Source organism: Lygodium microphyllum, chromosome 12, assembly GCF_053477565.2.
Source record: "Lygodium microphyllum isolate KBCC chromosome 12, Lygodium_microphyllum_v1.1.10, whole genome shotgun sequence".
In the NCBI taxonomy this organism is placed as follows: domain Eukaryota; kingdom Viridiplantae; phylum Streptophyta; class Polypodiopsida; order Schizaeales; family Lygodiaceae; genus Lygodium; species Lygodium microphyllum.
In genome coordinates, this window is record NC_141146.1 from 152,218,555 (window position 1) to 152,241,859 (window position 23,305).

Genomic DNA, 23,305 nt, shown 5'->3' on the forward strand with positions numbered 1-23,305 from the left:
ATGCCATCTTTGATTGGTTTTGTCATTACCTTCCACTAGGCTAGTCTCTTAGAAGCCCTAGGTCATTCTTAGGAACCTTAGGCTAGTTAGACTACATTTCCTTTCGACTTAGCTGTACTATTCCTTTTTTCAAGTCTTCCACTGCACACCTAGTCAGATACCCTTTATTTATTTCTATTGCATCTATCACTCACTCAGCTTTATTTTTCATTTAGCACAGTATCCAAAGCATCTTAATATGAAATATCTGGTATCTAGGTTTCTTTTTTCATCCTTTCATTTTGGATTTTGTAGTTTAGTTCAGGACTAACATTGCAAGTATTTACGAGTGATAATTTGGCTGAAGGTTTGATTTGTTGACTCTTGCCTTTGTAACTATCACTCCATTAGCATGGAGACGGGGATGGTATCTTCTTTATCGAGATTGGACATTGTTTTTCTCCTATCTTAGAATTTGTCTTTCTTTTCTTTCACATGAGGTGTTTTTATTATTTAATGATATTGAGTACCCCACTAGTTTATTTCTTTTTCATGTTAGAGATCACTAGTTTGGTGGTTGTGCCTATCACACTTGGTCGGCATTGGATCTCCCTAGATTGAGTATAGACACATCCTGAGTGCCTTGATGGCTGATTCTCCCCCTATTCTTCTAGTTGGGGAGTGTCAGGTCTTCCTTCTCCATCCATGAGATCCATTTGCATGGTGGATTGCTATTTTGGCACTTGTCGATGAGCATGGATCCCTCTCCGGAGGTTGAGAATTGGGCTTGCCTATGCCACTTGGTCAACATAGGATCCTTTTCTGGAGATTGAGTATGGACATGTTCAACACATCCAGATGGCTGATTCTCCTTTGCTCTTGCAGCTAAGGGATGCTAGGTCTACCTTCATCATGTGACTACATCATTTTGGTTCTCAGCAGCGCACAAAGCTCAACATTAGATCCTCCTCAGCCTTTGGTATTGACATCCATGGTTGGGAGGGTGTTTCTACCCTTCCATTGGTATTTACAGAGTTTGGCAGTGCCTTCAATATCGGCCTCCCTTTCATGTTGTACTTACCCTCTGTATTGCATGATCACCATCATCTTTGTAAAAGGGTAGTAGGGAAGCTATTCAAGTGGTACCTTGCTACATCAGCATTCTCATCATGTAGCATTCATCTATGTATCTCATAGTGTAGATGTTACACGTCGGGGTATTATGGGCTGAGTTGTGCTTGAAGTCCCTTTCTAGTTTTAGTTTTGGGCCAGAGACAAGGTGTTTATGGAGATATGCTAGGGTACACAAAGAAAACATTGATGTATGACCACAACTAAAACATAGAGAATCCAAACACAAATGCAAAACACAAAACACAAAACGCAAAATGAAAACTCAAACGCAAATAGAAAAGAAGAGAATTCAAAAGTGAATGAACAAATGCTGTAAATGAAGGAAAGAGTTTACAAGATACTCGAAGGGAAGTGTTGACAACGCAAAAACAACATGTTCTTGATGATAATGACATCAACAAGCTAGGGCAAAATGCAGCCTATAGGAGTCACCAAACTGAAGGTGATAGCTCAAGATGACCATGCCAATAGGCTGAATCAGCTGCTTAATGGATGAGGCCGGGAGGATTTAGGGTAACCTACAAAACAAGGAATGAGCTGAGTGGCTAGACAAGCTCCTATTTAAAGATGTGGATCCTCCCTCCTAAGATTGGCTATTTGTCTATGGAACACAAAAACTTTGGGCTCCTCTTTGAGGAGTGCCGCAATCTCTTGAACCTTTTGTGCCTTTCCTGGTCCATGGATGTGGATGGAAAATCAATCTCAATTAGTATCCATGCACTAGTAGAAGCTTGCTAACCATCCATTGGTGTGTTTCTGTGTAAAAATCAATGTCTCTTCCTTTCAGTGTGTCTTCAAATTAACTTGCCTCTAGAGATAAGGTTATATTGCAATTTCAAACTGAGCTTTCAGGCTCTCATAGGTTGCACCTTGTCATGTGCTCTTGCGATCAATGATGATCACCTTTTGATCGCTATAGATAGCCCATTTTTGTGCTTTTCTAGCTTCCAACACTTTTGGTATATGTTCCTTCACGTGCGCTACGTGGGCTGGGGTGAGAGGACCGAGGCCATCATCTAGATACACTCCCTCTCCTTTGAGGGTCCCTCTTTTGGCTAAGAATGCCTTTTTACATTCTCTTTCTGCAAATTTCAAGATTAGGGGCTTTGTGCTTGCATTACTTTTGTTGATTTGCCATGCGCTTGTGATCTGGATGTTAGATTCCCAAATGTTAGACCTCAAGGCTTCTCTGTCCTCCAGTGGACTCCTCTTTTTTCTGAAAATTAAAAATTAGGGGCTTTGTGCTTGCATTGCTTTTATTGACTTGCCATGCACTTGTGATGGGGACCAAATCTCAGACCTCAAGGCCTTGGCATTCTTCAATGGACTCCCCCTTTTTCCCCAACCTGCAACCCATATATGTAAATCACATACCGTTCTTTGTGCTCCTTCCTCCAAGGTTTTGTTGACCTTTTATGCTCCTCTAACTGTTTCTTATAGTCGTTAAAACTTATCTTTGAGCTTGATTATGATCCTGTCTTTGTTTGCCATTTCCTCTAGTATTTGGCTATCTTAAGTGTTCATCTGCTCAAGCTTTTTATCCATTTCTTTTATGATTTCACTGCACATTACTGCAAAACCCTCTATGATCATTAGTTATACTTTCTTATACATCCTGTCATCTTTCACCGGAGGAGCTTTCTCACCTGATCAAGCCTGGGGAGATACTAGACTTGCGGAGTTGCTCATGAAACTTCTGGATTTCTGTTGGGTGAGAAGTACACCCCATTTGTCAACATTGTTTAGTCACATTTACTACTGCTATTCGTATTCAGAGCCTGCGCATTTGATGTTCACAAATGATAATCAATGTTTTCACTATTCGCATTCAAGTCCTAATTCCCAAGGGGAAGCTATCACAGAGGCACCCTAATACATAGACATATACCTATGACAATCCACATCAATATCCAGCTCTACGCCACTCCCAACAATCCATATGATTACAGGCTTAGAACTCCAAGGCCACTAAACAGAACCTGTAAGCATGACTGAACCAACACATAAACATACACACAAACCAACTGTGCCTACTCCCAAACCAAACATAAGCCAGACATTGCATCAAAGGAAAGATGCTCCATAAGAATGGTTTCTATAGACACCAGGGAAGACCTGTAATCATCAAGTCATCACCTAGAAAGCCAACATCATGTAACATTCACGTGGAATGAGACCTCAAAGCATGAGGCACCCAACATGCTCTTCACATGGAGGAACACTCATCATACAAGTAGGTACACCGTTCAACTCTGCATATAATACAAGGCAAAAATACAAGATGTGCATGATGGGAGGCAGCCATAATCTCCTCAGAATTGTTTAATATATTACTGTTGGTGAAAGCAAAGCATAATTTAAATAAGGCTCTGTATGTCTTAAAGTTATGCTGCACACTAGGGGGAGAGACGACTTAAGGGCACCTTGCCATTACTGTTGTGTCCTGATATGGCCTTAATGTTTTTTATTTTCTGTTGGGGTACGTGATTTGAAGCAAGGTATGTAGAACAGTATCTCTTTCATTCAAATTATAGTATGCAGATTGTTGATACATTCGTAGAACTGTGATTTGAAGCAAGGTATGTAGAACTGTCTCTCTTTCATTCAAATTATAGTATGCAGATTGTTGATACATTCGTAGAACTGGTGATTCTCAAATTTTTAGGAACATGTTAAAGGTAAGCAAGCTTTGCATGTGTTTCTTTCCTGCTCTTAATTGTACTCTATCATTTTTTTGCAGATTGCTTACCTTAATGCATTACGCTATGGCCTAAAACGTATTTTCTTTGGAGGATTTTTCATACGTGGCCATGCTTATACAATGGACACCATATCTTTTGCAGTTGGATTTTGGTAAGTACAGGGCTGAATCCTCTTGAAAAACAGTCGATTTCATGCATTCTTTCCTTCCCAAAGGGTTTGCCATTGGAGATGTGTCACAGTGTCCAGGAATTTCAATTCCTGGATTGTGCTATAAGAAGTGCAGGGTTACGTATTTCAGGTCAGCTTTGAAGCTGGCATTGTGCCTTTGTACAACTTAGTGAGAGGTTTGTAGGGGTGTGTTATGTTCATCAAGTTGCTTACTCACAATTTAGGGTAAGAAGACTAATTGCACCTAGTTCTGAATTCCAAATGGGTGATCAATTTTTACTTTAGTGTACTTTTACTGCAACAATTCACTTCAATTTAACAAAAGGCTTGGAGCTTGGATAGATGTATGATTACCAATCAGAAAATAGCAGTGGTAGAATGTGAACCCAAACCAGCACATTAAACTGCCTATAGCAATATCTGTGTACAATCATATCAGTTGACTGAAGGTGGGCTTACTTGCTGTCAAGTTTTATTTGTAAAAGTGAATAATCTTCTTCTCTTGCAGCTGTCAACATTTGTTGTATGTGTGACTCAGACAGGCAGTTACCTCTTATGTGCTCTTTAACTTGCATGCTGGCCTTTAGTCATTTGAAAGAGGTAGATGTGCAAGAATACCCAGGTGGGTAGAGGGGCCTGTTGTAGGCCCCTCTCTGGGACGTGGGGTTATTCTATACATGGAAATATGCCCCCCTAGCTTGGGTGTTTTTGCAAATCCACCTACTTGTAACTGTCAACTGAAGTAACACTTCCATTTACCTCACTTTGATGCTCTCATACACTGTAACCCCGCCCCCCCCACCCCCCGGCCCCCCAAACACACCCACCCACCCATTTCTGTATCCCTTATGAGCATCTTAACTCGCACACTTTCCCTTAGTGTTTTGAAAGAGGTGGATTGAAAAGTTTCTCATCAGTGGCATCTCATAGCTCCTTCTTTGGGACTTTCTAGATAGATAGTGTTACATTGTATACAGCTCATATTCTTGCTTTCCTTGGCTCATGAAACTATGTGGTGCATACAGAGCAAACTTGCTATCTGCAGTAGTTGCAGCATATTGTAAATCCATAGTTCTAATTTTGTAGAAATTGATCATTCTAGACATTTCTAACCAGGTCTAAAGGGCAAGCAGAAGCAATGTTTTTACGGCATGAGGGTTTTTTGGGGGCATTAGGTGCTTTTTTGAGCTATGACAAACATGGGTTGGCAAACCTTACAGCTCATCAATTTGTTGAAAGATTTCCTATGGGAGCACCTTATGCAGGAGGAGAAATTCAAGGTCCACCTATTCGAGATCTCAATGAAAAGGTAAAGTGTTTGTTTCTGTTGCTTGGTAGAGGCTTCTTTCCCCCCTTTTTTTTGTTTGGGGGAGGGGGCATTTATCGTCAAGAGTTAAAGCAAATTAGGAGTCGCCAATATTGTTTAAGAAGCTCAAAGTGAAAAGGAGTGCTTCCAACAGCATAGGTCAAAAAGTGGTACATGCTGGGACTAAATAAGTTGTCTAGGCTCTTTTTCTTTATTAGCTACATGTGCAAATGGAGACTTGTTTGCTGTTTGTATGTGCAGGAAGAACTGTCAAAGCATGAAGAAGGCTGTGTTTTGAGCCTTCAGAGCAGATTTGATTTTTTTAATCGCCTGCAGCAGTAAAGTCTTCTCACTGTATGGGTGAAGGAAGTCATAGCCAGCTATGTTTTTGGAGCTAGAGGGGTCTATCCAGCATGTGCAAAGTCATGCCAGGAAAAATACGATGTCTTTTGAGGTGGATGTGGAATTCCAAGCCATCATGGATGGCAAGGTCCTTGTCCTATGGGATCTTTCCCAGGATTAGAACCTCAACGGAGAGATTTACAGCATCTAGTGAGTGATGATGGAGGCCAGCTTGGAGCCGTATGATCTAGCAGAGCTCAGCTTATGACCAAAGCCATTGACTGTCTGGTCAAGGAGAGTTCAACCCTCTCTCAAGCTGAAAAATTGCTGCTGGAGATGGCCTAGGCACATTAGGACAAGCTGAATGCTCACATTGGCTTGTTCATATTCCTCTCATTCACACTAGCTGTCATTGCTCAAGCATATAGTGAATGCATGGTAGATATGACTGCATCTTAATCAGCTATATAACAGGATGTCTCTTGTGAAGAGGGTCTCCTTGGGGGTGCAGATGCAGACCTTGGATCCGAACAAGTTCATGTCTATGAGAGAGCATATCAACAAGCTCTTCCAACTGCAGATGGAGATCCAGAAGGTTGGATACACAATCTCATAAGAAATGATGGTGATTGTTCTGTCACAGCTGCCACCCTTATACAGTGGTTTCTACTCTTCTGTCATCACCTCAGGGTATCGACACCATCAAGTGGGAAGAGAGTTAGTTCCCATGATTTTCGACCAGGAGGACCAGTTTAAGGTCCATAATTCTTAGAAAGCAAAATTGGAGGCTCTTATAGGTCAAAATGCAAAAGTTGAATAGAAGGGTAAAGAGAAGAAGAAGGACAACAAGTCCAAGAAGCAAAAGGGCACCACTTGCCATGAATGTGGCAAGTCAGGTCATCGAAAGAAGAACTACCTAGACAAGGATAAGAAGCAAGTCAAGAAGGAGAAGCCCAAGGACCATTTGTGTTTCTTCATTTGGAGGTGATGGCACACTTTCTACATCTAAAGTGGCAAGCGGCACTGATGGCTCTTTAGGCTTAAGAGTGGATTGTGGATAGTGGTGTTTCTCTCACATGACTCCGTCCAAGAAAGACATTGCCTACTTGCATTCGAGGCAAGGACATATTTTTATTGGAGAGAGCTTGTTACATCCTTGGACATCCAAGTGGGTGCTAGGAGCATTGGACATAGTGGTCATGAAGTGCTAGGAGCATTGGTCACAGTGGTCATGAAGTGACTTAGTGTGAATGCATTAAAAGCGCTTCAAGGTTAGGGCAAATGAGTCCTATTTATAGGATTCAAGAAGGCCCCATTGTGTATATTAGTAATTGATCACCACTCTTGGACTCTTGGCCTATAGGCCGATGTGTCTATATACCAAGCTGGTGTGGGTTGGTAGTATGGGATGCTAGCCCTTGGGGTTTGGTTGTAAACCAGTGTGTTCCTAGCTCCCAAGCTTGGGGGTCAGCCCGTTTGGCTCCATTGCATCTGACATGTTCCTACATGTTCCTACTCATTCTTGTTTGTGTGTTTTTGGGTACATGTCATTTTGTGAGGCACTTTAGGGGGTTGAGAAGCCTTGAATACTTCAGCCCACCCCCTTTTCCAGCTATGCACTCCTCCCCTAGCCCCCCTTGGATTCCATCTAGCTGGCAGCCTTGTTTGATTGTTGACCCCTCTTTGACTTTTTGACCCTTCTTTCATCTACAAAGGTGCTCCTCGCTTCCATGCTTCCCCGTTCTTGTCTCCCTCTCTTGGATCTTGAATCTTGGTGGTCATTTGTGATTCTGAAGCTCTAGCCTCTCACTCTCTCCTCTTTCCCATACCCTATCAAGGCTCAAGGCTCAAATCTCTTGCATCTCCTCTCTCTCACTCTTGCTCTTTCAGCTTTACCCCAATCCTCTCCCTCTCTACCAACTTTCAAGAGTCAAGACTCAAGCATCTCACTCTCCCTCTTTCTCTCACTCTCCCTCGGGCCTCTCCATCTGACATCGGCACCATGACTCTTGCATGCCATCCATGTGGAGAGGGATACAAAGAAGTCCAACTCCCATCATTGGATGTGCAAGTATTACAGGAAGCGCTATACAGGTGATGCAACCCGGCTTCTCCAACATCTTTCCTAGATGTGGAGGTAAGTTGCTCCAAGCAAGGAAATCCCTCCAAACATCGCGGAGGAGATTCTTGCCAAGATGAGAGGGGGATCCACAAGAGGAGGAAGTGGCGTATTGGTACCAACTTCTATGCCTACTAATGAGGAAGTATGAAATGTGGGCGTATCTTCAACTGATGTGGAAGAGCCCTCCACCATTGGTGGTGGGGACTCCACATCTGCATTCAGCTCTGGCAAAAGACAAAGAGTGGAGGCTCATGCGGCACCGGAAGGCAATTCTCTCTCAAGCTCCCGGTCATGTACGTCTTGCGGATGTTGAAACTGCACACATGATGATTGAGTGCAATCTTGCATTCAATGTTCTAAAGCAAGAGCATTGGAAGAAGATGGTAAAAGCCATTGGCAATGTGGGTCCATGTAAAGGATCGCATACAATGACATGAGGAGGAAGAAGATTGATAAAGAGAAGAGGATTGATAGAGCCCTTGATCCGATGTTGGCGCATGGGCCGTTTTCTTGAGGCTAAGTTTTCCACGATTGTGTGGACTCCATGTGCAAGTCATTGTTTGGACTTCCTCATGGAGGACATTGGGAATCTCAAGTAGGTGAAGAGGGTGGTCTGCAAAGCTACATCAGTTGTCACCTTCTTCACAGTAAAGGTAAAGGTGCTTGCGATGTATCGCGAGCATAGTACACTTAAGTTGAAGAAGCCTTCTTCAGCTTGGTTTGCTTATGTGCGGTTGTTGCTCGAGCATTTTTATGAGGTGTGGTGTGCAGACAGTGGTGTCCACTCTATGGAATGAGTGGGATGTGCATGAGATAGAGGAGGCCAAAGGCATGTAACACTTTTCTCTCAATGAGCAATTTTGGCAAAAAGCCTGTGCCATTGTTGTTGTTGTGACTCTCTTTTATAGGGTGCTGTGTATAAGTGATTGTGAGGGGTTCATGGGCCTTCTCGTTCACTTCTTTAAAGCGGCATCAGTGAAGGCACTTGCTTGTATGGTGATCATAGAGACATAATGTGCACATGTTCTAGAGATAGCAAAGAGGAGATGGGCATGTATGCATAAGCCCATCCGACCTACAAGTCGCTGGCAATCATGGACGATAGAGAGCTCCGTTTAGACCAGCTTGCTTATTTGATTTGTGTGGTCCTTGTGGAGGACCACAATGCAGTGTTGGAGGAGCTAGGATGCTATGTGGATCAAAGAGGGCATGTGGCTTTTGCTTCTCCCACTTATTGGAGTATAAAATTGCATGTGAAGCCTCTATTTTGGTGGCACAACTTTGGATACATAATGGAGACCCTTCAGCCCTTAGCCATGAGAGTCCTTGTTTAGGATTGCCCTTTGGGTGCATGTGAGAAACTGGAGTGCCTATTCTCTCATTCATATGAAGATTCACAATCGTCTTAGCACACGATAGTTAGGGTGGCTAGTCTATTGCCGCATTAACTTACACATAATGAGGGCTATAATGAGCATGTGTAGTCCAAAGCAGGTAAATACTTAACCATAAAATTTAAAATTTGTTATTTTAACCTTTAAAGTCTATACTTTACAATTTAGACTTCAACATTTACAATCTTATGTGCATTGTGTAGGTGAATGTTGATACAAAGTTAATGAGCGAGAATCTTTCGAGTGTACATCAGGAGATGGATGAGGAGGAGGAGATGGTCTTTGCGGAGCTATATCAAGAGCTTATACCAGCAAATACTTGTGACACTCGCAGTTAGCATGCTCATGGGTGAGGAGTTTGAGTAGGTGGTAGGAGGGGTATGGTCATTCAGCATCCTCCAACATCGAGGAGGGGTGGTTTGAGTAGCTTGCAGACATATGTAAGGCGAGACTCTAGTAGCCCCCATCTCGTGCCTCATAATGATATCCTCCCCTTGCCTACATAAGCGGCACCTAGGGAGCCATCATTTGATGATGATGGTAACCTCATCAATGAGGATGAGTATGAGAGTGTCTTATCATCTGATGCTCGGGAGTCATCTTCAGACTCTTATGATGAGTACTCAAATGGTTCTGATGATAATGACGATGATGATAGTGATGCCTCATTATAGTCTAAAGATTCGTAGGTCTCTCTCTTTTCTGTATCTACTATCATTGTATCCATATGTCACTATGATCCATTATCCATGCATGTACTAGTCTTTAGACTCTAGTTGTATCGCATGTTGCACGTAGTGTATGTGACCACGAGGGCCACCCCCATGTATTCATCTTGTTTTGTAATGAAATGGCCATTTTCACTTTAAATATGTGCTCTATCATTTACTGATTTATAGTTTAAAAAAAAAATCAAGTTAATTTTTTTCGTACTAATATCGTACCATACCTTATAAATCACAAGGTACCATTTAGCACTATATTTTATTGTATAGTACTGTATCGTACCTTTCATACGGAGAGAAGATGTTGGTGTCAAAGAGAGAGGACACAAGAAAAGAGAGAGCAAGTGTCGAAGTGTAAGAGGATGCCATGTTGAGAGGGTGAACCATATACAAAGGAATGATTTGTTACAGTTATGAAAATTAGGGTTTTGAAACTCTAATTTCTATATACTCCGGGCAACAAGCTGATTTTCTTCTTTAGTGCTTAGACTAGATCAAGCTAAGTAGAAAGTGCTTCTTGGATAAGTGATAGATAGGCAAGCACAAAACATGTGGCTAAAATTTCAATATGAGAGCTTACTGGAAATGAAGAGAGAGACCTTCAATATATAGATGTGGGCCTTGGGTACTCAAAAGTGAAAGGTAGAGGTTACAAATGACAAGTGTTTATTAATAAAAATGATTAGTATAAGGATACTTCTCTCTTTAAAATGACGCATATGTTATTCTAGATGCCACATGTTAGTTTTGTAAAGAAAGAAGTTTCTAAATCTTCTACTTTAAAAATCTCTCAAATGGTTAAGAATTTGAGATAGCCGCTCAGGAGAAAATTGTTCATTGTGAATTTTCAGAGTTTTTTATGAGAATAAAATTTTCATTTGAGTAACTTTCAAAAATAGCAATCTCCTAAATTTTAGGAGTTACCAAATTTAGATTTTGGCAAGCTCGATTATATAGGTTCATTGGTTGATGGTTTGTTTCTTTCATCATGAGCATCTAGTCTCACTTTCTAAAATCACTCATTATATGGGCTTCTAGTCAATATGACTACCAAAGTGTAAAAGTCTTAGTCATTTGAGATTTTTGGTCAATTTGGCCGTCCTGACTAAACTTTAAATTTCTCTTATGTATCTCATCAATGTCGACCGAAGTATAATTATAAGGTGTTCGGACCATTGGCTATCCTTGAATAGAAAGATAAACATTTAATCATATTTTGAAATTTTCAAATAATATAAATTCCCTTTCAAAGTACATGAATATCAAATTGATTTGAGTCATTGAGCCAATATGTCTCGATAACAATTGATATACAAAGATTGGTTGCATCCCTTTCTCTTGAAATTGATATTATCCTCATGATGTTACTTGAAATATTTTTGGTCCTATAACTTCTTCATAAGTTGTAAGTATTTTTGGATAGTCTTTAAAATGCTCTTAGATATCTATTTAAAATCTAAGCGTGAGTAATTTTTAAATTTCAAAATAAACTTTCTAGAAATGTTTATTTCTTGTTTCGTGGTCATATAGAAGACTATTTGCTTTTGTTGAAGTATCTCTTCCTATTTATCTATTTCAAATGGATCCTCTATTATAGATTTCAATGGTGGAGGTCTTTTATAAGGCTTCAGAAGATGGATATGAAAAGCACTGTAATTTTTCCAATAATTTAGAAGCTGCAACCTGTTAAAAATATAATTAATCTTTTTAGTGACTTGAAATGACCCATAATTTACTGTTGTGAGCTTAGTGACTTGGGATGAAGGCTTGTTAGAGTTTTTTATATGAGCTTTGTTAAATTTCAGCTATACCCAATTTCCTAGTAAAATTAAGTGCCTTCGATACATATTTGTTGCTTTTTTTTTTTTTCTTGAGATGTTTGGATAACTTATCTAACTTGGACAAGAGCTATATCCATATCACACATGAACTTATCGGCATGAAATATCTTGTCTTTTATTTTAAAAATAGGTAGTAAAAGTGGTTTTTCATATATGATTCCAAATGGTGTTTCACTCGTGGAAGTATGAAGTGTGTTGTTATAGGCATATTCTACCAAAGAAAAATATTTTTCCCATTGTTGTTTGGCTTCATGGCAATAGCACTTCAATATATTCAATATTGTGAGATTGACTATCTCACTTTAACATTTATTTGAGAGTGAAAAGAATAAAAAAAGTAAGCTTTGAATCGAAATTTTCAAAAAGAGCCCACCAAAAGAGACTAGTGGTTCGTGGATCTCTATCATCCATGATGGATTGTGGCAACCCATGATACTCGAAGATTTGTTGAATAACTATTCTAGCCATATATTGAGACTTGATAGTCTTCTTGATTGGAATGAAATGAGCTTGCTTTTTGCAAAACCTATCAATAATAGTCCGTATGCCATTATCGATGTTTGCTGATTTTGCTGAGCGAAAAATAAAATCCATAGCAATACTTTCCCAAGGTTGGCTCGGAATTGGTAATTGTTGCAAAAGCCCTGTAGGCTTTTGGCGAACAAACTTTATCTTTTGGCACACAAGACATCCTTTGATAAATTGTTCAATATTCTGTTCAAGACTTGGTCAAAAGAAATATATTTCAAGTGCCTTGGTTGTGGCTAAAATACCACGATGAGCCAAGTAAGCAACATGATATTCTTCCATTACTTTAGGCCTAAAATCTTAGTAATATACAACTTATTTTCCATGAAAAGAAATCCATCTTGATAACATAAGAGTTTATCTTTTTACCAAGCTATAAACTCTCCCAATGATTTTAGAGTCTTCAACTGAAGCATACCTGTTCCTCATGCTAGTGAAATCTGTATGATGAATCATGGACACTATATGAATGTGAGGTCTTTTTGATAGGGCTGTTGGCCCAAGTGAAGTAATTGCATGAATAATTGATAGAGAATGAAAGATAGAGCATTAATTAAAAGATGCACAATAACTATATTACAAAATGAGAGGTGATGTATTAATGAGTAAGAGAGAATACAATGCCAAAGGCGATTAGAATGAATAATGCCAGACTTGTGTGCTAATGAGGTAGAAAGTGTCTTTTTATAATAAAATGAAGCCCTAACAACTTAACCGTCTTAGGAAACCCTAACTCTAGTCTCACCTTGTGCGTGGGACACTAGGTGAAAGAACTCCATTTAATGACAATTTAAATGCCTAGGGAGGTCGGATCATGGATCAAAGGGCATCAAGCATAGTCTATGAGATGGCCTACATACCCCCCTCCATGAAATGGACGGACTGATCTAGGAACAATAACAAAATCCTAGAAAGAATGATATATGTGGTCATGGTTGCACATGTTCATCCTAATGGATATAGCAACCTATGATAATACAATGAATGACAGATCATGTTTTAAAAAGTATAATGAGTAGCACTAGTTGAATAGCTTGAAACTTTGATGGAGGAAATCCATACATAAAAGAAGAAACAACCTTGAAAAAGGCTTAAATCCTTGGTGTCCTTGAGGTAAGCGAAGACACTCTTCACAGTTTGCCAATGAATCACAAGAGAGCTATTGCTGCAAATTGGACAGCATTGATCCCAATAATAAGCAAATCATCAATATATGGAATAAGAAACAACAAATCTGAAATATGTGGCACTGAAGGAACATGTATCATAAAAATATCACTCATTGAAGGAGCATGATCAAGAGAAATTTCAACATGCTATTGATCATAAGTATCAAGACAATTAAGTCCTGATGTGAGAGTGCGAGTCAATGCAATAGAGGAAGGTACCCAATCATCATAAACGGTGCGCTAAGGGCCATCAAAGAGAATACGAAAGCCTAAAGTAAAATGGCTAAGATGGAAAGAAGGCTCTTCTTAATGCTTGGCACATAGAGAACATTTTGTAATGTCATGGAGGTGCTAGAATTATTATTAACTTCTATAGTACCAATGCCTTCAAGTGCTTATCCCATGCATCCTTGGTTGTGTTGCATGATTATATGTGTGGAATGATACCGCTCTTCATAGATAAAGCAATTAAGGCATGCGCTTGGGTGTCACGGCCATCCCATCAAATCTGGTCTTGAGTGGGAGGCATATAGAAGAAGAAGATTTGACATCATGAGAGCGCCCTCACGATGTGGAGGTGGGAGGTGGTGCTGGTGTTGAAGAAGCTGTCCTTTGCTCGGTGCTGTGCACAATATGCCACAAATTCTTCACCATAAGAACATGTCGCATCATGTAAGCCCACATTAGGTAATTGGTGTCATCGGGGTTGTGGTCGGCACCAAGCACAGTAGGTGACTGGATTAAATGCAAGCTGGAGCAAGCAGTAGGCTTTAGGGTTTTCTTGCAAAGAAAATCAGATTTCTCTCTCATCTTGGCTTTCTCTCACCTTCTTAAACCCATTCTCAGGAGATCTCAGCATTTCTTAGCCATTTTGAGCACATCTCAGCCAAATTTGGTGGATAGCAGAGATCTAGATCTCTACTGTAAACCCTAAATTCTTACCGAAATTTGGGTTTAGTACCAATAGGAGAAGGCATTGCACATTGAAATCAGCACTTGAAATTCATGGAATTGACATGGATTTCAGATGCTAGGTCATCCATTGTGAATTGGGGCAACATTTGGCCAGTTGGTGGTTTCATTTGTGCAATTCCTGGGTGAAAATCAAGGGACAGTTGGCCCAAATTGCTTGCTGATTGTATGTGCAGCAAGGGGCTTTTGGATGAGCAAAGGAGATTGTGAAATCTCAACTTATACTCAATCCATTAGCAATTAAAGTTAAAGAACTAATTTTGGGGCCAACCAGGTGTCTATTATCCAAGATTATTAAGGTAAATTGTGCATTTCAATTTATGTTTATTCATTGATTGTTGTAACTAGGTACTTAATCAGGGAATTACCACCCTCTCCAAGAAGGAAGGCTGGTTTCAGTAGGAAACTTCTTTGATGATGGTAGTGTGTATGAGGGGCCGTATTCGGCAATGTTCTTTAGCATTTCCTTGAAGAACTCCGACCTAGTCGATAATTGAATACAATGTACATCATGATTCATCACTAATCATACATGTAGTATTACATTATGCATAGTATATACATATCACAAACTTTAAAGATCAAAATCATGATTAAAGATTTATCATTAAAATTTATTCCATTTATAAATAAACAATGAAGTTATGAATAGTTATTATTTCTAAAAATTTACCTTGTAGTATAAAAGGCAATGTGATCCATATAGAAGTAGCAAGCAACAATAGTAGCGATCTCCTCCTCCTCCTTTCGATCCCATGAAGCCTCAAGGGTATTCTATCATCGTATGCGAGGCGCATCAGAATTAGATGCGCCGATTTTATATACAGGAGGATGAGGTGTAATTGTCGCTGATTTGTGAGCAATAGTGGGAGTAGATGCCATTGTAGATAGTCATGGAAGACATGGAGCAGGATCAACAATCACACATCGCCTTGATGCAGCCAAGGCATCTCGATCTATTGCACACATCTCGAGCTCTTGCTTCTTCTCAGGCGGCAATCGTATGTAAAAGTGCACCTCTTTTCCTTTCTCTCCCAAGAAATGAGCGCAGAGTTTATTAGCTACACTTATGTGCCCATAGGGACCTAGCTTGCACGTCCATCAACCTACTCCACCACGAGAAGGGGGCTTAGTGTTCACTTCATTCCACCATGACCAATCTCTAGGTGCTTGGCGCCTAGTTCGTGCATGGAAGGAAGTTCCAACAATAGCTTTTTTTTAAAGTAGAACTTTAAAGTTTAAAGGTTGTAGTTTGTATAGTATAGGGCCTAGGCTATGGGTCTTGACTCTTGAGATGTGAGAAGGAAGAAAGAAAGAAAGTTATATTAACGTCTACAAAAGGCCAAATTGGCTTATGAGACCGAAATGTTACATCTGAAAAGTTAGGGAATTTCTCATGTCCCAAAATATTGATAATCTAATGCTATGACTCTTTAGATGGAAAATAAATAGTGAACAATACATCACTAATGAGTACAAAATGGTGTCTAACCCAGATACAATGTAAAATTGTGCGAGAGAGAAAGAAAGAAAGAAAGAAAGAAAGAAATATTAACGTCTACATACGGCCAAAGTGACCGATGAGACAAAATCTAGAGTACATCCATGTCTAATGTCATCTCATCGGTAATGTAAAGATAACATTAAGAAAAAGAATAAGTGGGTGGAAACCATGCTGAGAATAACTATACAATGGGACTATACTAGAATTAACCATGTGTAGCATTGTCCCATCGGTAGAAAAGAAAAAAAAAAGGAGAATCAAATCTTTTTTTTTTGTGAGTAAAATGTGGCTGATTATATTACTCAAAAAACTGATTACAACAGACTACTCATGCTCAACATACTAGCTGGAGCTGATGCAAAGTCACTAATACATCATGTATACAAGCCTCTCAAGGCAGTCTTGGGGGGATGGGAGCAAGAAGCCATTTGGGGGGGGGGGGGGGGGGGGGTTTATCAGCCGTGGAGGGAGTGGATGATGGAGGTCCAGAGCTCTGCTAAGGTCGCATGTGCTGAAAGCCTCTCTCCGCCAAAGGCCTCTTGACACCGCACCTTCCAGATATGCCATCCAGTAAGACTACCTATGATCTCCCATACCTCCGAGCGGTTTGTTGTGAGCTTCGGTACTTGGTGGATGGGTAGAGCCTCCAAACCGACCACTGCGCACGACTATGCCTCGATAATGAATATCGTGTCCTGCATTCCGGCCTCATACAAAAGGTGACGGCCCTGGCTGACTACCTGCCAACAAAAAGCTCCCCATGAGATATATCCAAGGTTGGGTGCTATACGGCGAAGGATGCGGCATGCTCCTCTCCACATGAGCTGCGCCTCCTCACATGACCAAAGGTAGTGCTTTGGGATTTCCAGAGGCTACTGTGTGTAGCGCTTACAATCTCCCTCCTTCTGCATTTGGGCAAGCCAACTTCCCACCGCCAAGCCTCCATGTGCCACCAGCCATAAGAAGTACGACACCCTCGGCCTCCAGCTATCCCATAGGCGGCGGCAGAAGGTCCGTTGGAAGGGCTCCGTGATGCTGTGCTCTACTCAGTGTCTGCTACGTGACGGCGTCCAGTCCATCTCCTCCTGCATCAATATATGTCTGCCTATCTTGGCAGTGTACTCTAGGAACCTAGGTGACTTCTTGGCGACCGCAGAGGCTGGCCATAGCCACTCTCCTAGATCCCACTCCAGCTCATCAAGTGGTCTGCTCTCCCAGATCCAAAGGCGCAACTCCTTGAGCTCCTTCCAAAAAACATAAGGGTCCAGTCGCCATGTCTTCCCCTGAAGGCCCACCACCCGAATCCTCCTCCACGAAAGGGCGGCAATCCCCTCATCTTGCTGTTCTCTGTCAAGGGCCAAATGTCCCCCCTCTTGAACGATGAAGAAAATCCCTCGTGGGGCGCCACCCACTCTACCTGCCACCTGAAGGGAGATGCCTGCTGTGGCGAAAAACCTAGCTACCCATACCTCCCCGGGCTCTACGGCTCACGTATTGGGGAAGCAAGCCACTTTGGAGGTATTGCTGTGTCTATCTCCCTTCTCCTCATGTCCACTCCTCTGTGGCAGCCTAATACTCGCTGCAACACCTCCTCGTCCTCCATCCTGTACACCTCCCGCCATGTCCTGATGGTACGGGCCGAGCCGGCCTCCCACCTAGCCCACTGGATGTGGGGGCGTTCACCTATATGTGCCCCTTCTTGATCTTTGACCTGGGGGTTCCCAATCACCGGCGGCTGATGGTCTATTTTCTCCTGGCAGCCTTGGGGCCTCTGGATTAGGGCCTTTCGGAGGCCCTGCCACACGCGGAGTAAGCTGCAAAGAAAAGGTGATCTGGGGGGGGGGGGGGTGATGTGGGCAGACGTGAAGATCCATCTCAAGGACGGCCTCCACTCCCCGCCAAGCCTCGGTCTACAGTCCTGAAGGCCCTCCTGCAATAGGACCTTCCAAGTCTGCCCGCGTGGTCTGTGACTGCGGACAAGTAACTTGCCCAAGAGGGCCATACTCTGATACTCTGGGTTGATGATCCCAAGCCCTTCCTCTGACCTATGTCGTATGATGGTCGCCCACGCCACCTTGGCCCTGGAATCCCTGGAACCATCAGACCCTGACCAAAGGAAGTTCTGCACTAGGCGTTGAAGTTGCACTACGTACGATGAGGAAAAGCACCAACACGAAGTGATGTACCAGGCCGTCGCTAGGAGGACCTGGTAAACCACTAGGGCTTGTCCGGCTAGTGAGAGACGAACCATGCTCCAGTAGGTCAGTTTCCTCCGAATAGAATCCAGGACAGGAAGAAACTGCTGGGCAAGAGTGATGTCGAGTCCCACCCAGAACCCTAGGTGCCAAACGGTTTGCCCTCTGTTGACCCATCTGAATCCCAGGTGGACACCCCACTCCGTGCTGGAGTCCGGGTCTGTGAGGAAACCAACGGACTTTTGCCAGTCGATTTTCGCTCCTGCTGCAGAGCAGAACACGTCAAGAGTCAGCCTCACTCTCTCCAGCATCAACTCATCGTTCTCTATGTAGAGGGCTGTATCATCTGCGTACTCTGAGTCTAGCAACTCAGTTTCCTCTCTTACTGGAAGTCGGAGGCCACGTAATCCACTCACACATGACCTAGGGAAGTGAGACATTGCTTGTGCGAAGAGTAGAAACAGGTATGGGGCCAGGGGGCGGCCCTGTCAAATGGATCTCTCCAGCCGAAACTTCTCCTCTCGCCTTCTGCCTATGAGCACCCTACTGGTGGCCGATTTGTACAAGGCGAAGACCCCACCAATCCAAGCCTAGGGAAATCCCAACCTCACCATGGTGCCTCTAGGAAATCCCAGTCCACCCTGTCATAAGCTTTCTTGAAATCCAAGAGTAGTATGGCTAGTCTCTGCCCACTATGCTGAGTCCACTCTGTCTCCTCAAAGAAGGTAAATACATTGTCAAGGATGCTCCTATCCTGGGCAAAGCCTGTCTGTGTGTCATGGATGATATCTAGAAGCACGGGGTGTAGTCGCCTACCAATCATCTTTGCCAGTGCCTTATAGGCCACTGGCAATAAGGTGATCAGCCTCCACTGGGAGAGCTCCAACCGGTCTCCCCCTTTGGGGAGAAGACTGATGAGGCTTGCCGAGAGACTCCCTAGCATCTGTCGTGAAGTGAAAATCTCCTGGAAGGCCCTTAGGAGGGGGGTCCTTCACCACTTCCTAGTTGGTAGTGAAGAAGACCTTAGAGAGGCCATCCTTCCCCGAGCATTTCTGCCCATCCTGTGTATGGAAAGCCTCCTCTAATTCCTTCTTTGTGAAGGGGGCTAGGAGAGAGCGTCCCATCTCCTCTGTGACGAGGGACGGGATGTGATCCCATACCTGCTATCTACATCTCTGCTCTCTAGCTGAAACTTTCTCCTGTTGGAAAAGGCGCATGTAATGGTCGGTGGCAATCTCCATCACCTTGTCTGGGCTAGAATGGGTTCTCCCGTACTGATCCCGAAGGCTGCGTATCTGCTCTCTTGCGGTGCCGGGCTGGTGCACCTGGAAGAATTGCCTACACATCGTGTCCCCCTTCTACACCTAGAAGGCTGTTGAGGTTCAAAATGAGAAGTCGAGCGCCTGTCTTCTAGGCCAGCAATGGCTGCTCGCGCACGCACCTCCTACGCGTGGAGGGTGGGATCCCTTGGTGCCTCTTGCAATAATCTTTGTGTGGCTGCAAAGTCCTGTCGGAGTGCTCTCTCCTCCTCCCAGCACTGCTGCCTAGTCTGTATGGCTGCCTCTTTGCAGATTCTGCTTGACTTGGCTAGGACCTCTGCAACCTCCTCTGCTATTTGGTCCCTCCTATCCCACTCTCTGGTCCAAATCTACTCTATCTGTCTCGTCACCTCCTCCCTCCTATAGATCGAGTGCGGAATCCGACAGGATCGTGTGTCTAGGGCGGATGTTGGGGGGTCAAGCGTCAAGAGAACCAGGCAATGATCGGACAATGTGGTGCCTGCCAACTGCTCAATCTGGGCTCCACGAGAGCCTCCCCACTCTCTCACATAAAACCTATCTAGCCACTCCAGTAGGACTCCACCTAGCCACCTATATCCCCAAGAGAAGTTCAATGACCTCTCCCTCCTGTGGAAGGCAGGGTCTCTCCACGCATCACGTGCTCCGACTGCAAGCAAAAAGACCTCCCATGCCTCCTGCTCTTCCCCAGCCATGCCTTGGTAGTTTCTCCCTCTACCCTATTGGTCCTCCAAAGCCTCCAGGTTGTTGAAATCTCCTCCGACGATCGAGGAGTCCACCTCTGGTAGTCCAGTTGCGATCTCCACCCAGAACCTGCTGCATGCCCTGACCTCCGTAGGGGCATAGACATTGAGGACTCCAATGCACGAGTCCCCAATATCCAGTCTGATCCATATAACCCTTCTTGCCACTATCGTCCCGTGATCTCGTACATAAGCGGTGAGACTCGGGCCAATAGAGGTGCATACGCCTCCACTTCTACCGTGGGCACCTATGGCATGCTCCCAATACGTGTGCGAGTTGCCTAGAAGTACCTTCCCAACCCGCTGGGCCTGGGTGGGGTTGAGCTTGTGCTCCTACAGAAGCAAGATGTCAATCTGTCCAGCAAGGGCAGGCTGCAGCTCCTACCAAACAATGAACTTCTTGGAACCACGTGCTCCACTATAGTGGAGACTATTCACATTCCAAGATGCAAGGTGTAAGCTCATGGGGAAACCTGTGACTGACCGAACAGTGTGGATGCTACTGATGAGGAGGAGAGACTGTGAGGCATGCAAGTGCACCTTGCCGCCGGTCTGGATTGTGAACTCCAATCCCCCATGGTGGCCCTCGGCCGGCAGACCAAAGGGGTGATAGATGCACCAAGTGGCACTATCAGTGCATCTATCAGCCATGCTAAGAAGCTCGACTCTGTACACTAGTAGAAACGGCTACGGATATTAGCTCGTTCGTGGATTATGGGAAGGATGCCTTTTATGTCCACCTTGCAATCAGATCATTCTTGCCTTTTCCATTTCCTTCGTTGGACAGCTCTATGGCATATTTGGTGGTGTACTTGGAATGCCTTCATTTTTTATTCTGCCTCAAGTATCCAGGGTTATGTGGCCCGTGTTCGTGGTTTGTTGTTATGGCAGATCTCCTCTATGGTTTTAGCTAACGTGGTTCTTCTTGACATTGTTGCTCCTTGGCTAGATATTGTTCGCTCCACTCCGGCTGTCCTTTCTGTGTGATATTTGTGTGTTATGGTCTTAGAGGCCTTTCAGCTTGATTTTAGTTTGTTTTGTTTTTCTTAGCTGACTTGATGGTCTGATGTAAAATTTGCCTTTTAATTCAATTATCTTCATGGGAAAAAAAAGAGAGAGAGGGCATGGGGCGGCCTCTGGCTGAAGCCTCAAGGAGAGTTGGTTGAAAGTCGAGATGAGAGAGAGAGAGAGAGAGAGAGAGAGAGAGAGAGAGAGAGAGAGAGAGAGAGAGAGAGAGAGAGAGAGAGAGAGAGTATGTGTGGGTGTCGAGCAGCCTCGAGATGGTTGAGATGAGAGAGGACTAGGCGGGGAAGAAACGTCGAGCGGGCTACGAAAGATATACGACAGTCGGGGGGAGAGATGAAAAAAAAAGATAAAATTTTGCTTCATTTTTGAACCAAAAAAAGGTCTTGCAAGGTGAGTTGGAATGCCACGTTGGACATTCCAACTCAGGGAATGTGGTAGCATAGATAGGTTGGAATGGCCAATTGGAAACTCAGGGAACGTTGTAGCATGGACAGTTGGAACATTTTTCAAGGTTGGAATACGTTCCCCATTCCCCTCCATTATGAAACGGCATTCCAGTGTTCCTAGGCCCTTCGTGTCCCACATTCCGTCTACTCCATGTTGCTATGGGAAGAACTGCCTAGAGGCAGAGGCTACTTTGGAGTTGGTATCTTTATTGAAGAGTTGTTTTTCCAAGTTCATCCCTAAGGATATTACTGAGAACAACAATCATTCATTAGGGAGGAAGTGTTATATCATTGGACATTCAGATGGGCGCTAGTAGCATTGGTCACAATGCTCATGAAGTGACTTAGTGTGAATGCACTAAGGCTACTTCAGGATTAGGGCAATAGAGTTCGCATTTATAGGTCCTATTGTGCATATTATTGTGTATTCACTCCTTGGACTCTTGATTTGTAGGCCGATGCATCTATATACCAAGATGGTGTGGACTGATAGTATGGGATGTTAGCCCTAGGGATGTGGTTATGACCTAGTGTGTTGATAGCTTCTAGGCTTGGAAATGAGCTCGTTTGGCTATATGGTTAGTAGAAGAGTTTGATGTGCATCCCATATATGTTCATGGATATAGCTTGTGTCATGCCTTGTGTGCGAATTGGATCCTTAGTAGATGTTTCATTGCTCTTCCATCCCTATTTAGGGCATTGATCAAATGTAGGTCATTCCCGATGGGAAAGGTGGAGCCTTTACTTTAGAAGTATTGTATGCCCTAGGTCTTGGCTATTGTTTACTCTCAATGAGCAAGATATTTGGACTAGGTCTCATTGTGGAATTTGGTGTTGACTCCTTTAGGATTCTAGATGGGCAAGCTTGACGGGTGGTGCACCAAGGGATGAGAATAATGGTGTCTCCAATGTTTGGAGCACAATATCCCTCACTTCTTATCTCCTTTCTTCTCAGTCATAGACCGAGGTGTGGCATGCTTGATTTGGTCACCTCAACCATGATTCCCTTTAGAAGGCAACTCTTGATTTGATGGTTTGTGGCTTACTAGATGTTGGGGTGAGCCATACTTTTTGTATGTCATGCATTAAGGGAAAACAACAACATGATGCCACCATGAAGAAGGATTCTTGACGGGCCATGAATTGTCTATAGATTTATGTTGACTACTGTAGCAGGAGTTCCTTATGTGGAGAAAATACTTCAAGTTGATTGTGGATGACTACAATAGGATTGTTGGTTAAGTCACAAGCCTTCTCACATTTTCTAGATGGCTCATCTTCAAGGAAAATCAATTTGGGTGGAAGTAGAAGACATTTAATATTTATAAGGGCTGGGAATTCATCTCTAACAAAATGGCTAACTTGTGCATGGAGCAAGGGATTCATAAGGAGTTTGCAAACACCAATATCCCACAAGTGAATGGTGTCTCGCAGTGGTAGAATTGGAAAATGACTGAGATGGTGAGGACTATGCAAGATCATCATCAGAAGGCGCTATAGGTTCTATGGGCAGAGGTGGTTGCCACAGCTGTTCATATCCTCAATAGATCACCCATGTTAGTAGTTCTAGGCATGACTACATTTGAGACGTATTTTGGTTAGAAGCTTGATGTTTCTTATGTCAAGGTTTTGTGTGTGATGCATATATCTACATTCCAAAGAATGAGCGTGATAAGATGGAGCTGAAGTTCACTAAGTAGGTGTTTGTGG

General features: G+C 43.1%; 1 protein-coding gene across 2 annotated transcripts in view; it reads left to right on the forward strand.

Moving 5' to 3' along the window:
- Positions 1-23,305, forward strand: part of PANK2 (pantothenate kinase 2) — a 107,341-nt gene that overhangs the window by 65,143 nt on the left and 18,893 nt on the right. For both annotated transcript variants that reach the window (XM_087690247.1, XM_087690248.1), the window contains 2 exons: positions 3,854-3,966; positions 5,101-5,293. In XM_087690247.1, the coding sequence (XP_087546373.1) occupies positions 3,854-3,966; positions 5,101-5,293 (306 nt within the window). The remainder of the gene's footprint in view (positions 1-3,853; positions 3,967-5,100; positions 5,294-23,305) is intronic.